The sequence below is a fragment of the Argiope bruennichi genome, chromosome 3 (genome assembly GCF_947563725.1).
Source record: "Argiope bruennichi chromosome 3, qqArgBrue1.1, whole genome shotgun sequence".
Lineage (NCBI taxonomy): Eukaryota > Metazoa > Arthropoda > Arachnida > Araneae > Araneidae > Argiope > Argiope bruennichi.
In genome coordinates this window covers 92880993-92898836 of record NC_079153.1, presented here as the reverse complement: position 1 = coordinate 92898836, position 17844 = coordinate 92880993, and the positions used below count along the sequence as shown (strand labels likewise).

The 17844-nt window shown below is 29.4% G+C and overlaps 1 protein-coding gene across 1 annotated transcript in view; it reads right to left on the bottom strand.

Moving 5' to 3' along the window:
- Positions 1-4663: 4663 nt before the first annotated feature.
- LOC129963973 (protein O-mannosyl-transferase Tmtc3-like) overlaps positions 4664-17844 on the bottom strand; it is a 334865-nt gene continuing 321684 nt past the window's right edge. The window contains exons 20-22 of the mRNA XM_056078611.1: positions 16197-16298; positions 11102-11185; positions 4664-8548 (exon numbers count right to left, since the gene is read on the bottom strand). Coding sequence (XP_055934586.1) covers positions 8312-8548; positions 11102-11185; positions 16197-16298 — 423 coding nt within the window. The 3' untranslated portion in view covers positions 4664-8311. The remainder of the gene's footprint in view (positions 8549-11101; positions 11186-16196; positions 16299-17844) is intronic.

Below are 17844 nucleotides of genomic sequence, written 5' to 3'. Positions count from 1 at the left end.
ATTATTAGAGGATGGGGCACAATTTACTCAGTGGGAATTTTTTTGGTACGGGGTTCGTATAAAAATTTAAATTTTGTATTTTTTAAAGTTTAATCTCCTGAAAATTTTAATCGATTTCATAACATTTTGCACCTTTTTTTACGCAATTTTGTAATTTACAGTATATGTCTACGATCAATATTTAAGGGATAAATGCCTCTGTCAAGGATTTGAGACACCCTGTATATATATATGTATATACAAAGAAAAAATATTGTAATCGTTAAAATGTTAATTTGACGATAAAAATGTGAGATTTTGATGAATTTCCATTTTTTTAGACTTCCTTGTGGTAAAAAAAAAAAAACACATTTATTGAATTATGTCTGTCTGTCTATCTGTAAACGTAACCATAAAACGTATGCTTTCAGATAGATTGTTGAACTTTATTGCATGAACTTTATACTAAATTTGCACATTTATATCAAATTTTGAACGAAATCTGTTCAAAGGAAGTGTGTCTGTCGTGCTGTCTAAATGCGAGTAAACACAATAAACTATAAAACTTAAAAAGCTAGATGAAAAAAATTCGTTTACAAATCTAGTATACAAAACTGTTGATTCCTTTCAAGTTTGACAAAAACTCCATATAGGGTTGATTATTTGCCGATTTGTACTTTTGCACGCACTTAAACGTGAAAACCTGAAAATGTCTGTAAATAAAATTTGATTAATAGTCTTAGCATCTAAAAAATGTATATATATTCTTCTTAAAGGTTACAGATTTAACCATCTATCGGTTTATACTTTCGCCTGCATGTAAACATACTAACTCAAAAACGTAAGGTATAAAATAAATGTTTGGTGATTAATCGCCAAAGATTGCACGCTAGATTCAATCAAGAATCGATATATTTGTACTATTGTGCTAGATTCAATCAAGAATCGATATATTTGTACTAGATTCAATCAAGAATCGATATATTTGTACTATTGTGCTAGATTCAATCAAGAATCGATATATTTGTACTAGATTCAATCAAGAATCGATATATTTGTACTATTGTACTAGATTCAATCAAGAATCGATATATTTGTACTATTGTGCTAGATTCAATCAAGAATCGATATATTTGTACTACTGTGCTAGATTCAATCAAGAATCGATATATTCGTACTATTGTTCGCCAATGAAATGCAGTTAAAGACCGATGTTCCTTACCATACTTATCATGTAGGACCGAAATAAAAATCTAAGCACTCATGGCATTCAATGCCCTGTCCAGATGCCACAATTTTATGCGTGGGGTATGCGAGGGGTATGCGAGAAAGTATCGAGAAGACCAGTCAAGCTGATTTTTAGTATGGAAATTAAAAAATGAGTATTTATTACTATGTGAAACGAAAAGGAGAAGCATGCAGTGGTTTTGATTAGATTTTTTTTAACAAATTAAGTCAATGTATTTTAAATGAATTCAATGAAAAATATGTATTTTCTTATTATTCACATGAAAAGAAACAAAAAATGACACTTTATGAATAATTTATATTGATATGAAACTGTAAACACAGAAACACAAAGAAAGAGACCAAGAATAGAGTAAAGAATAATATTCACTTTTATTAATGTCGGTGAAGCTGCGATTACAAAGTGAGCTTAAGAATAGGTATTTATTTATTTATCCTTTTTTTTTTGGCACGAATCCAATTCTGAGAGTGATCCGCTACAAGTACACGCCCGAAATGTGTCATAGAAGAAGAAAAATTCAGTATAGTACAGATATATCACAGTTGACACTCGAAACGATAGTTAAGGCCTTTTGTCCGCAAATATGTCTTCCTGTTGCTAGTTCTCTACTAGAAGCTAATCTTCTTAACCTCGTTCAGCAGTGACACGTGGAAATAACAAAAAAAAAAGCAAAGTACAAGTTTCTGGACACAATACATGGAACGCCCTTTCTTATTTGGTGAGTAATAAACTAACAAAGTGGTGCTTATTTTTTATTTAGTTCTAGACGACAGAGAAATTTGGAACTCTTGTTTTATTACTAGACGTTGATCACAAATCACTTTATCCTGAATGGCAGTTGGGCAATATAGTTTTAGAAGTGTTTTGCTTGTATCATTGTAATAAAATTCCTGATTTCTTTCTTGGAACTTATTCTTTTATTTTAGAATGAAAAAAAAAAATTGTGCGATATTTTTGGAATCTATAGCGGAAAACGCGAAATTTCGTTTAATTTTTATTAGTTAAAATTTTAATAAAAATTTAAGAAAAAAAATTGTTCCGAGATGCACATTTTTGATTTTCAAGGTATGCATGTATCAAACTTGGTAGCTGTAGGCCAAACGGTCTGACCTGTAGAGCACCAACACGCACACACACTCATCTTTATTGTAAGTTCAGATAATGCTTGTTTAATATTGCACTGACCAAATCTAATCCATGTGCCATTAACCCTTTCTAGGGCCGTGGGAAGTATGCTTCCCACCAAATATATCAATCTTTGTATGAAATTAAGTAGGCTGGCATAAGTTTTGACAAATTTTTTTAGTAAGTCAGAAACTTAGATGCTCCAGTTCTTTATCTCAGACAAAATGATGCGTCTTGATTTGTTACTTAATTATTAATTAACCAAATTAATTAATTAATCAAATTAAATTTATCTATTAAGCTAAATGAATCCCTTTTCTTATTCTAATTTCAAGCCTAAAAATAGTTTAACATAATATGACTAGAAAAAAAATGTCCCTTTAAAGGGTTAAAACCTAAAAATCAAATCAAAACTGACAGTATCATCCTTGCTTATCAAAAATGCCATTTCAGGATCAAAATTTTGTTCGAAATTTTTCACCAATCCAAGCATCAAATATATAGCTCATTAAAGAAAAAAAAATATCCATCATTAACAAAGATAAAATTCTCCAAAAATTGCATTTAATTTTATTTAATACCGTAACTTAAAACAAAGTGTTTTTTAAATTTATTTTCCACTGGTTAAAACTGAGCAATATGGTATGAGCTTACACTGGGAATTTCTAATAAGATGAAAGTTTGCATAACATTACTGTGATAATTATTATTGCACTTTCTGATGCGTGATACGAAATTTAAATATTGATTTGAATTTGAAAATTCTAAGATGGGAGGTACAAGAGGTACAAATAAAATGCAAAATGTATTTAAAACCAATAACAATGCAACATGAATCTAAGCATTTTATTTATATATTGGGGGACGATTAAAAACTTCTTCATTAAATAGAGAAATTAGGGAGGAAAAAAATAGAAATACTCTAATTAAATTATTGTAAACTTGACTAGTATTTAAAGAATATAATTAAATAAATAAAGATCCATTCTAATAATTATATATTTAACTGTTTACATATAAATTCTGCTTTAAACGTTTTTATATACTTTGACTGTTTCATGATTGTGTGAAGAATATTTTGTACTAGATTTTGTATTTCCATATGAACAAGAGTTCTAACGTTTTATATAGTTAGATATTTGTTCCCGATGATAATATAATATTTTAATATTATTGGAGCTCTTATTTTATCATTTAATATTTTCTAAAATGTGATTTCATAGTGATGATGCCATTTAAAAATTAATTTCAGAAATGATCCTTTTTAGATTTCAGTGTTTGTAATTATGAATATTGATTATTATTGAATATTGATTAAATATTAAAGACTGAGAACTAAAAAAAAAAATATTAGAATTAAACAGGTTTTAAACGGCTTTTTATTTATAGATATAAAAAGATGCTAATATAAAAATGATCAGTATAATTTTGTTAGTTTTTGAAACTTATTCTATTAAAAACTGGCAACATATTAGCATGTTTGAGAACATAAAAATCTAAAATTTTGAGATAAGAATTGAAATTATAATTTCTAGTCAGAAAGTATTAATATAATTTGAAAATTAGGAATCATTAAAGGAATCAAGAAAAAAAATTGAAATAACTTATAGAAGTTAGTAGAAATATTAAATAATTTAAAATGAATAATTTATTTAAAATAAAATTTAATAATATATTTCATGAATAAATTTATACGAATATTTCTAAAAGTCATATATGCCAGAAGAAAATTTATGCAGCTTTAATCTAACTTTAAATAGCAATGTATTAAAAAAGTAATGAATAAATAAATAATTAAGAAAAAAAAATAATAAATTCCAGGTGTCATTGCTTTTGAGACGGAAGCCATTTCCAAGGTTTTGACACTACATCTTGTCATAATGCAATATATTATTTTAATAATAATTCTATAATCTTCGAATATCCGAAGTAATGTAATAGTATAATATTGAATATAGTAATTTTCTAATTTTTATCTCTTCGAAAATTTTTATCTCGAATTTCTTCGAATTTTTTTAGCATTAGATTTACAAATATTGATTCATAATTGTAGTATAAAATTTAGTTCTGAAACTTAATGGTTATGATTGAAAACTACTAAGACATAATTCTTAGAAATAAGCCATTTTACTTTTTTTCTTTAACATTATAATACTCGTTATGATGAAAAATTTAATTTTGTTCATATTGTCTTTTCAATGAACAGATATTATATAGTTATTAATAGAATTTATTAAAAATTATTTTGATATTGTGAGAAAAAAAGGCATAAATTATCTCTTTAGAATTCAACTTATTCTTATCGTCCAAATGAAGAATATATAAGTGCTATATTTTAAAAAAATATTTCAAGTATATAATAAATAAAAATTTCCATAATTAAATTTAATAAGAAAAATAAATATGAAGGTATGGAATATTGTCATAAATGTGAACATATTACTAAGCAAAAAAATTAAGAAACTGAAAATTTTGGTTCAGGTTAATTAATCCATATGTTAACAAAATATAAGCCTTCCACTTTTTGAAACTACAATATCAAATTTCCATTCATATTCTTTCCGAAAAAAATTTAATTAATAGTTTTTATGTATTACTTTCTAAATATGTTACTATTTGGTCAAATCCCGCGTTTTCCTACCACAGCGTTCTGAACCTAAAAAGAAATTGCTCTGTATTTTTTGACTAGTTTGTTTGTAATACAATGGAAGCTTATGGTAATTCTTCATCTTCGAGCTATAGTTCATCGTTCTTCAAATTTATAAAATAGATCGTCGTTCTAAAATAACACCATCACACATCGTTCGGAAAGATAATATATCATCATCGTGTAAGGCGTGTGAAAAATGACAAAGAGAAAAAAGGTTACGATGGCGACCAAAATGGTGGACAGTTTTTGAGACGTTGCTTTGCTTGTCGAATGACATTTCACATTAATTGCAAACGTGTGTGCAACATTTTGTTTAATTCATTATAAAGTTATTTTCATTTCAAACAAAGTGATGAGCATTTTTAATGATTATATGATGAATTAATTCTAAAGTTTAATACAATAGTTAATCGATAAATCAAACATTAATCTATAAATTATTCCTGTTATATGTAAAATAAAGTGAATATATAAACAAATAAAAACTTTATAAAATTCTATATTTTTCAGATAGAATGAGATTTTATACGATCGTCTTCTATGTTATTCAAGATTATATGGTATTTTACTACATTATTTATATACTATAAATGAAGACAATATTTTGATATTTTTCAATATTAAACAATTTGTATTATTTTGTAGGATATTATATAGCTTTATGGTTACTACTCTATATCATGTGATATTGTATTTTTAGATATTTTCCCACGTTAAACTTGCTATTTTACATGCGATATTATAAAATTTTGTACAATATTGTACTATGTTGTTCAATATTGTCCATCAAATTAGTTTTCTATTACGATTAAAAAAATTCCATGAAATTGAAAAGTGCCTGTAAAATGAAGGTGTCAAAAATATATATAAATTTATAATATAAATTCAAGCATGAGAAATTCGGTGATTTTCTTAAAACTATGAATAAAGAAGTTAAAATTTGTTTTAAATATACGGAAACAGAATACTATCTGGATGTTTGAAAAGTAATTTCGGAATCTGCGTCAAATAAATGGTTGTAGAATTAAGAATTTTTAATAATTAACAATTTAGAAGTTTTTGAATTATAACTGCGACTGTATCTTCTGCTGCTTTCGTTCTCAGTTAGCAAATAAACTCCATTTAACGCAATACTTAATCAACTTACTGCTATTGGATCGTCCATAGATGTTAAGTAAAAAATAGAAAATGAATAAATAAAATGTATACATTCTGAAATAGCATTCGATAAAGTGGTGAAATACGAAGTTGAGAACACTAGGAATTGCAAAAACAGTCACAATTTTGGTCACCACTCCACATGTGAATCGGAATAAGATGCAAAACACGTCACAGCGGAAGAAGTCACTTCCATACACTTTCGGCTACATACGATAGAAATTCACAAAATATGTTGTAACCGTGCAGTGTTCGAAAGTTGACTTGGGAAAGCAATGCAGATGTGTAGAAAAAGAAGTCAGCCACTCATTCCGTGAATGCAGTGGAATATGAAGATGCTCCAAAAAATGTTATATACCCATGCAGATACAATGATAATCAATAGTTAAGGTGAACAACCGGTTTCTCTTCAAGTAGGATATGAATTATTTTTTTCTTTTTGATGAAACTGATTTAGAAAGAGCATAAGATAGTCTGAAATCACTATAGTATGGATTTGTGAAACACACTTTTGCACATGTGTGTTCGTCTTGTGTGAAACTTTGAAATGAAGATGATTGTGGGAGATGGGGGTGCAAATAAAGGTTCCATCCCATTCCCGAAGACAGTTTTAAAACTATACAAGTCCAAGTTTTGTTGAAAGTCTCTTGACATTGTCCATCACAGTAAATCGAAACTTGATAGATCTTCAGCGAAACACACTTTTCAGAACGTTTATAACACAAATTGAACGTGATTTTAGGAAATTCGTCTCATTCTGAACATACCATTCGATATTAAACTAAAAAAATCAATTTTATTGATTGTATTTACATATCGGAAAATTACGATAAACTTTATACTTTGTTTGCATACCATAATAGAAGAGATGCAAAATATTTAATTTAGTTACCTTTTAGCACCAATGGAGAAGCAGCATTTTGTATTTTACTTTCGCTTTTGTCTGATATCATCTAACAATCGTTTACTACTTAATGTTTTGTATTATGATGAATAACATGTGTGCATAATTCCAATTACGTTAGGTTACTTTTTACATATACCTTGATTGCCGATAAGAATTTCGCTTTAAATTCTTATTAGTTTCTTGAAGATTTGTCTGAAAAGACCTTTCGAATGGGACCTTTCAAATCCAGTTTTTGAATTATGATATAAAATTTATTTAATGAATCATTTCTTCATAGTTCGTACTACGATATAACAAACAATTTGATGAAAATTCTCTTGAATATGTTGATTCTTTTATGTAATGCATTTCGTTTATTAAGAGAAAGAATGCATTATTAAGAGATAGAATTTGATAAAATTATTATACCTTGAAAGTCTAAATGTGAATATCGATTAATCAACTCGATTCCATTCAGCACTTCCGCAAGCATTCGGAACAATCCTCGACCCTTCCAACGAAAATATTCTAAAGTCCATTTTAGAACAAATTTTCTTCATTTTTTTCTACAGCAGTGTAGAACTGACTTACTTTTCTTTTCAATGAATTTCTCCGATTGTATTTTTTCTCACTTATAATTTGTATATTTATAATTTGGGAGCATTTGAACGAAAAGTCTCTGACTCAATTATATCAGATAATAATTCACTCATTTGCTAAGGGACCATTTGTCTCTGTTGAATAACCAAACAATGTTGCACAAATTCAGCAACGGCTTGAATTAACATTGATTTTTACCAAGACAATCCATGGCCATGTAAAGCTCTTCGACTAAAAAGATTTGAATGAAATAAATTCTTCACCAATATAAACTCACGCTGAAGATCTCATAAAGATAATTCATGATATCCAGAAACAGTTTATGAAACTTTTCAACCAAAACCCCTTATGAACAGATTAAATCAAGCAGATAAATTCCTCTTTGACATAAATCCATGTTTCACGACTTGCCAAGGTAATCCATGACTTTCAATCTATCTTATGAAGTTCTTCAACCAGAAGCCCTGAAGAAGGATCTCGGTGGATGTGCTAAGATATACCTCTTTCCGAACCTCAGAAAGATTCCGTCAAAGTTATGTCCACAAATTCGCCTCAGAGGACGGATCCGAAAACTTCAACTGTCTTGTGAAGAAGAGTTCTGAGGAAGGCAGGAAGGTACTTCACTCATAGAAAGCTCTCGGGGGAAGAACGCGTAGGGGGTTGGTCAGCTGACGGGGTGGGAGGCCGCCATGTGGCCGAAGACACTTTCCGAGTCTTGCTTCAGAATGTTTCTGACCACCTGCAGGTGCTGTCGGATATACGGCACTGTCGGGTGAAGAGACAAGGTGTGTGTGAGGCATCGCTCTGCCATGGCGAAATCTTGACGCTCAAAGTGGAGAACACAAAGATTATGGAGAGCCTTTTGGTTCTCTGGATCAATCTTCAGGACTTTTCGATAGCACTGAAAAAAATGGAGATAATGAATTGTGTGAATGTAAGTAATTTCTTAAAATACATATTAATGCAATTAAAATATATCCATAAACTATCCCTACACAAAAAATAGAGGATGGGAAGAGGGTAGTTGCTACCACATAGCAAAGTCTAGGTATTAATAATTTCTTATTGACAGATAAGGTATACATTGATGTTTTTCTTTATTTAGAGAGGAATATAATGATAATGTACATGTTAACGATTATTATGTATCCAAATTATGAAATCCTGTAAATTCAAGCAAAGATCTAGTCAAGGCCGATGCATTTTCATCGAATCTTCAGCTCATATTTATCATCATATAAATTCATATATCAATCATTTCCACTCATTCTGGAAAGCAAATTAATGTGAGTCAGAGAAAGTAGCTCCATTAAAGTTGTTTCAGCAGGTGACGGTGAATTATTTTTGATGTGGTCTTTATAGAATTATGTGTTAACTACCAACCTAAGATTTAAGACGGGTTTATTAGAGCTTTGTATCATTTCTTACTTTTAATTGCGAAGGTACATGTAACTACTTAGTATAGCAGTTCAGAGCAATGTGAAAAAAAGGAGAAAGCAATTGTAGAGATTAGAGTTACTTGTTAATTCTGTTTCCTTATAATTATTATTGAATCTTAATATTTGCTCGTGATTATTGTATTATTTGTGCAATTATATGAATGCATCTTTTTAATTTATGTAAATCTGTTGTATATTTGGCAATATTCATCTAAAGGCGGGTTTGACAAAATATTTATCTTTCATTCTTTCGTCATCCAGGAAAGCCATCTCAATCATTTTCTTTTTGAGCATTAATAGTCCATTTAAGAAGAGAAGACACCAGCATAAAGGAGGCCATGTAGTAATAAATATATATCAAATAATAATAAAATAAGAGCAATGATCTTATAGAAGGACCTCATTAGATGCCGCTAAATATGCTCAGTTTATACGTATGCTGAATATAATACAGCTTATAAAGACCGGTCGTCTCTTAATTAAAATAAGATTAATATTTGGAGATCAAATATTAATTAACTTGTAAGATTACACTTGGTACAAATTGAGCATTTATACTTGGTGCAGTGTGAAAGAACATTTAGAATTCAATGTTCTGTTTAATTGTATTCTTCTGTATAATGTTGAATCAATTACAGGTTTTATAATACTAAAAAGTAAGAGGCATTCCACTCTATTTGACGTGTCGGGGACAAAAGGTTAATATATTTCATGTTGCTTTAAGGTTACGTGCTTTGAAGAGGATATATTATGAAAATTTTGCTATGTAAGCGTTGCAAATGAGAATTTCTTTAAAGAATGGGTACATTTTAAGTTATTTTTGGCTCCTTGCAAAATATATGATAAAGATTTTACGCAAATAATGTTCTGAACTGAATTTTTTGTGGTATCTCTATCAATCTTAACAACTGTATCTTGCAAGAAACAATATAGTTTTAATGTACAGAAGAAACCTAATTGTAGAAATATGAAAAAAAAAATATTCAGCGCATTTTATATTTAAAATTTTAAGAAGATGAAACATTTGTCATTCTTAAAAGGCTCAAGAATATTAAAAAAAATAATACATCCAATGAATTTTGATATCTGAATATTTTTCTTGATAATTTTTTTTGTCTGAATTTCTTGATTATTAGTAGTTTACTGTATTTCTATTATAGATATCAATTATTTCACTCACAAAAAAACCCACAATATTTTGGAATTTTTTATTCACGGGGCTTCAATTTTTGGATAAAAAGTCAGGCCTTTCCCAGAAAAAACTAAAACACATCTGGTTTGATTTAATTTACAAGTTGGATTCTTTTACATCTTTTCTCCATTCTGATACCTGTCTTTCTAATTTTATTTCCATTAATTCACGTAAACATCTTTTCTTGAATTTATGCTTTTTTATTTCAGCTTATTCATAAACTAGATACCAATTTTGTTCGCGAAGATATTATCGGTATGAAAAAAACTTTCTTCTTATAGCAATTATTTACTTATTTTTCTGAAAATTTAAAAGTTTTATGAAAGCAATTTTTTTACTAAATCATTTATTTAACATCCATCAACGTTCCTTGCTTTGCCTTCCCTTCCACTTACAATTCGAGAAATCGATACGTTTATCTTATATTCACATATCCTTCGCATTCAGCAAAGTTCCCAATAAAAGAAACAATCTTAAAATCAAAAAAAGAAAAGGGAACTAAACATTTCTTTTTGGGTTTCTTCATAAAATAAAACGACCACGATCGCAGGAAAAAAATGGCGACATCGAATGCGTATTCACTGAAACTACTGCACTGAAAAGTTTTAACCTCTTCTATCGGACTGCCTTTTATTCGGGGCAGTTCCCAAATAGAGTGGTTATTCCTTTTTCTGGAGGTTATAGAAATCCACTTGCTTCGACCATTTGTCGTTGCTATAGACGGTTCAAACGGAGCGGAACACCAAGACATGACCAAAAGAAAGCGAACCATCCGAGCGAAGAAAAGAAGAAAAAAGGCAAGAACATGGAAGAAGAAAATTACCTCTTCGGCGACATCCAGGTTCTTCAGGTGATTGACATTGATATCGGCCAATAGGATAAGTCCGTTGATGTGACCTGGGTGGTGCTGGAAAGGAAGAATTAATCTGTAAGGTATTGCTTGACAAGTTTTAATTAGTGAGTGGAAAGTTTCCTGGCGAAATAAAAACAAGTGGCTCGAAGATCTCTGATGGAGTATGGATTACAGGGTTTTGGGCTTTCAAAGGAGATTAAAAAAATATTTAGTGAGTTTCTTAGAAAATGATTAAACAAAGATTATTTGTGTGGTAAAGCGGCATTCAGTAATTTTCGTGATATTCAATATTCACCATTTTTTTAAAATCTATTTTTTGAGCTAATTGCTATTTTATTTTGATCTAAAGCAATAGATATTAATGATTTATTTGGAGTTGAGATTTTTATTTAATGCTCTTCAGTGCATGAAGCAACAAGATGGAACAGTTGAGTTTTTGTAGTGAAATTATAAAATAATTAATTTTCCAGGTATTGATTAAAACGGTTAAGGAAAAGGAAAATAAATATAAAGCTGTCTGTTAAACATAGTTATACAATCAAATAATCATGACAGTTAAGAATGATGAAATTAAAGAATGGTGTAATCTTTATTTATTTTTTTTTCAAATATAGTTGCAGTAGCATATAATTAAACCTCAAGATTTAAAATTAAATAAAACTAATTATAATAGTTGACATTGTTAACACTAAATTATTGTTCAACTGAAAATACATGTTTTAATTATTTTTATTTTTAATTAGAGATAGTAACATAATATTTCATAAGCGATATGACCATGGATTGCTTTAATATTTTTATTAAATATAAGTTTTAATCAAAAATATATGCTTATTAATGATTTTAGAATTATTAGAATAAGGTAAATTTAATTACGGTTCCATTTTTCTCTAATTGGGGTAAGTTAAAACCAAATTTCAGTTTAGAATTATTTTAAGATTTTAATTTCACTCGAAAAGATATTTCAGGGATACACATAAAATTATTAATCGAACGAAAAAAAATAAACATATTATTCCAAACGAAAGTGCTCTATTTGGAATAATATCTTTATGTTTTCTTTTATAAATAAAAACTTAAGAAGATCAATAAATTTCCAAAGAAGTTTTCAAAACTTTATTCTTTAAGATTCGTTATGAGCTAAAAATAGAAAAAAATGGATTGCATATTTATTCCCTACGTTTTAGTATAATGAGCTAAAAGCAAAAATTCAATGCACATTAATAATAATAATTGAAACAATCTAATTGAATTTGAGAGAATGATTAACTGAAATATTCAACAACAAATTTACTTAACAAATTTAATAATTTCATGAGATCTGAAAATTATTTTATACAACATATAAAAAGCATTATTGTGTTTTACTCGCTACTTACTATTCGTAATTTTTCAAAACAAATTTCCTCTATGATAAATGAAACTGAATCAAGTACTAAATGCACACTCTTGAGGTAAATTGGGCCCCTTTTTTAAATGAACATTATGTTCATTTTTCTTGGTAAACATTTAAAAACTACTTTTCCTGCTATCTTAAAATAGAATAAGAAATGATATCGCAAAACGCTTCGTAGTACTTAAATGTGTATAAAGAGGCAGAGCAAATATTATAATGCAAAACCAGACATTGTCAGAAAAAATTTTGAGAAAATAAATGGAAGTGTGTAAACACAGAAACTCTTCGCATTTTTGAGTAAATTTTACTCTTAAGATGTAAAAATTAAGGAAACCTTATTTATTTTTTTCCGTGCGTAGGTTGGCTGAATTCCAAGCATAATAGAACTTTTCTTTTATTGCGAATAAATGTAGTTGCATAACTATTATGAGGGAGGTCCAGTTTAAGATTTAGTTTTAATTGCGTTGCAGTTAGGCTTAAAAAGAAAATATCTGGAAGTTTTACTGAAAAACAAAATAGACAAAGTACACGTAAAGGATTTTAAAATAGTATAACTGTTATAGCGTCTTTTCATATTGATTTTTTCCAAGGTAAGCAGTATATACTGTTCTTTTCAGTATCCTGAGAAGGCTATTCTATCTCACTAAGCCGTGGGACCCAGGATGAGCTCACTTTTGAAATTCTTCGCCATTTTTTGACCTTGATTTCTAGACTATTAAATACTTTTTTTCACGTATGTGGGAGTATCGTGTCATTTTCATTTTAATTCGGACCGCGAGCTTACTTTATTTTTAAAAGTAAACCTCCCCTCCTTTCATCTTCCCTCTCACCCCTATTTTGACGAATGAAACCCATCTTAATATATGCGCAAAAGCACGGAGGGTTTTAGAATCTGGTGGAAAACAATATGTTAATTTATTTAAAAATCATAAGGTATCAGATAATATTATACTGATGAGGAAATGAAAATCTAAAAACAGAGAAAAACTGTATGCTCTTTTAGCACTTTCGAGACTGGTGGGATATGAAAGTAATTCAAATATAGACAATTATTGAAAAATAGTTTTTGGGAGGCGTTGAAATAGCTCAAAAAATGAATCGACTTATAGATTATTCAGTGTAATTTATAATTTTGCATAAAAAAACAACCCATATAATTTTTTCACTCTCGTGTACTAAACTGTTTAATGCTTCATTCTTTATTGTAAATGCATTTTTAAGCTAAAATAAATGCAGTGCATTTAAAAATAAGCATAAATCATTTCAATAAAATCAAAATATATTTAATTTCAAAATCAACAGTCTTCTTCATAAATTTTCTAAGGTATATTATTACAACGGGCAGTTATGTGCGAAAAGTTCTCTGATTTACGAACAAAGCAGCATATATGTATGATACTTATTTACCCGACTTAAATCATATATGCATTCAAACTTTGATAATTAAGTTTTCGATTGTGTTTAACTTATGAAGAAATTATTAACATGTTAAGAGTCATGTCGGATACTGATAGCTGAAAAACTAAATTTACTAATGACTGATTTACCACAGCAATCACTTTGATTGCTAATATAATTTTCATTCAGGCTTCAATAGATATCGTTGAATGACAATATAAATAAAAAAATATATATAATGTCTTAATAAATTTTGTGATCACAAAATAATTCATCTAAATGCATGAAATCTTATTGAAACTTCATATAGATCTGTAGTTATCAGTACATCAAAGAAATCGGATATTGGTGGCCAAAATACAGTTGATACTGAACGGTTTAAAAGCATATCGAAAAAACGATAGAATAATTAATTTTCTAATATACAACACTCTTATTGTTCACTGAGCCTTATTTCCAAACTTTGAAAATTATTTAAATAATGAAATATGAATAAACAACATTTAACCATACAAGACTCTGAGGTTGGTTGATGACCAAATAAAACTCAATAACACATGAGATAAATAATTACTCTTATTACTTTTAACTGAACGTCTGTCCAATTTTCTACATTCATGCGATTAACAAAATTAGATTTCACGTGTACTCAACCAATCAAGAGCTTCAGCATGAACACTGATACCTGACCTAGTAAGAATACGCAGTAACATACATGGGGAGAAAAATTGCTAACTTAATTACTATCAATTATTTGGGTAATAAAACAAGCCTCAAATGATTTCAACCAATCAAAACTAGAAGCTTACTTACTTATAAATTTAAAATAATAATAATTTCGAATTGATAATCTTTTCTATTTCACAAATAAGATAATTAGTTATGTCATTCCACTTTGAAAATATTTGTCGAATAATTATTAGTTTCAAAAGTTTAAAGGATACGCTATAATATCAACCAAGACAGAATAAAATCCTACAAACGAGTCTAATTAAGAGAAATTTAAGTGCTAAAGCACTGGTGCATAAAAATATATATGGGCAGCTCTGTATTAATATAATTTAAATAATCGAAATTAGACGACATTAAGATAATCCGATTAATTTATACCCACTTTCCTAAATCATTCGTCATATGCTCTATTTTATCTGCTTAAACTGTTCTAAGTATATATAGCATAAAACCCTTCCTAATCCAAGTGAATTTAATCTGTGAAATTCCCAATTAATTCTGGTGTTGTCAAGGTTATGATTCCCAAAATGATAATCCTACTCTGATAAAAATTTTTGACATTGATGATGTAGATGATTACTATTGTCTGAAAGAATGTCCAATCCAACAGAATGTCCTGTCTAACCATAGACATCTTCTAATAGTTAACGTGCAAGTTCGCAATTAATAAACTACTGCCTGAAACATTATTCAGCTGACATCAAAATGATTACAAGAATTTTGTTCAATAATAATAGTAAATATTCCTATGAAATACATTGGATAACTACCAATTTAAATGAGCCCATTTCACCAAACCATGCTTTAAATAATCTCTTATCTCTTCAAACTACTCTACTTGTACAAATAACCCTTTGGGGCTTGAATAAGCAGCCCCTTCAGACTAACTATAAATATCGATCCATTTAAAATTAGGGATTCTTGATTTATAATCTGGTCTATATACTGAGTCATGTGATCTTGAAAAAGATGAACAAAAACTATTCTCACAAACTAAAATTTTGACTAAAAATAAAAATTAATTAATTCGTTTAATACAAAGAATTCCATTAATAATTAGAATTTAGTGACCTAATATAATACACTGAAACGTGTAAAGATCAAAATTCCATATCAAAATAGAATCAAAATAACAATCATATGAATCAAAATAGTTTGATTCATATAATTACATATTTTCCCACAGCATAAATTACTTATCCAAAGTTTTATATCTAGTATCGAAGCGATAACTACCAATTTAATTGAAGCCATTTGTAGAAACCATGCTTTTAAATAATCTATCTTATCTCTCCAAACTACCCTACTTATACAAATAGCCCGCTGGGGTGCAAGTGAATCCGACCAACAAAAGCCCCCCGAGGGCTGCTGACACAGGTTAAAACGGCAAACTGATAATCCCGTCCACGCTCCGGTTCACCTTGAAAGCGAAGCCTCGGCACTGTCTGGAATCCCCAAAGCTGAGAAATAAGGCTCGGTGCAAGGGAAAAAAAAAGGACAAAAGCCCTCGAAATCGATCTGAAGGAAGTAATTACTCACTCGCAGGAGCTGCTCCAGGAATGACAGGGCTTCCTTGTGCCTCTGCTGCTCCGACACAAGCAAGGCCAGGTTGAACAATGCCTCCCGGGAGTCCGGCTTCTTCTACAGTAAAAGAGTAAAAATTTTGTTGCTCCTGATAACAAGCATCACTTAAACTACAGAAATGAGGAATTATGTCCGGGGAGTTCCTTTACAAATTGCTCGTTAATGTATAGGAAGGTTACTTTTGAGCAGCTTTACGAAGATTTGGTGATGTGCGTGTCATTTATTTTCTTAATTAAAAGCTATGAGGGGGGAAATGGAAACATCTTTTCGGATGGTAGCTTTGTGGATACGTAGAGGAGGAAGGCTTTTCTCTGGAATAAAAAGCAATGAACGATAATAAAGACGATGAGGACAAAAGAGGATCTAAATTGGAAATTGGCCTTTAATATCTTTAGTTTGAAGGAGATAGTAGTGTTAGTTAGTTCTCAAGGACTTAGAAGTAATATTTTAACGTAAAGATCTTTTTAAATCTTTTTTTCAAAAAATGGACTTATACTAAGGACTGAAAGATAAAATTCAATTCATACGAATTCAGTAAATAAGGGTACCTTGCAAAACGAACAGGAAACTGGATGAAATTTTGCAGATGGAAAGAAAAGACTATTTCCTTGGTAAAGTAAAGACTTTTTTCATCATTCAAGGGAATCTTAAGTAAATATGGTTCTTAAAAATAGTTTTGTTTCGCAAATACGACGATATATTATCTATTTTTTATGATTGGAAATCATCTTTGAAGTTCAGATATTTACCTTTTTGCGAATAATTAGTAAGTTAATTAAATTATAAATTCATCTAAAAACCACACGAATATTTATACAAATTTATTTTTTAAAATTTAACACTGGGATATTGGAGAATTTATTAATAATCGCAAACATTGTCAAAATATTGAGAACTGCAATGTTGTACAAACGCTGCAGCATTTTAGGCATTTCATATTTCTAATAAATCAATTATGTTTATAGGCAAGATCTTTGACATAATTGAAATTCGAATCTGCGATTCCCTCAGATCATGTGAGGAAATTTTTTTTGTTCCTGATAAAATGAAACAAATGCATGGAATTTAATTTTGCTTCACATTCCAGGAAGTTGATATATTTTTCACTCTTTTCGTGAAATTCAAGTGCAATTAAGGGTACAAAGATGTTTCTAGAGAGGCATATATATATATATTTTAAGTGATAGTTTTCCGAAGTCTTTATTTATCAATGAATACGGTTTCAGAATTGACCACATGATTTTTTTTTCATGGATTAGATTTTCTAGTAAATTAAAAATTGTGTGATATTCTTAGTTAATTTATTTTCAGAGGTTGTAATGGTTTGAGTGAGATAATATTGTTACGAAATTTCCGGCTTCGTTTGGATAGTGGGAGTCATATGGTGTGGAGAACGCTCAATCAGCAGGCGGCAGTAGAGAATAAAACAACGACGTTTATTTACACGAAGACACACAGGACAGCACAAAGGCGACAACTATATGCAGCACAAAAGACGATTATCTTCAGCCGAGACGTGCAGCATACAACCAGACTCTACTGCAGACAGTATCGCACAGCTTAGTTCAGCACTAGCTTCACTCCGTCGGTGCTCCGCTTATCG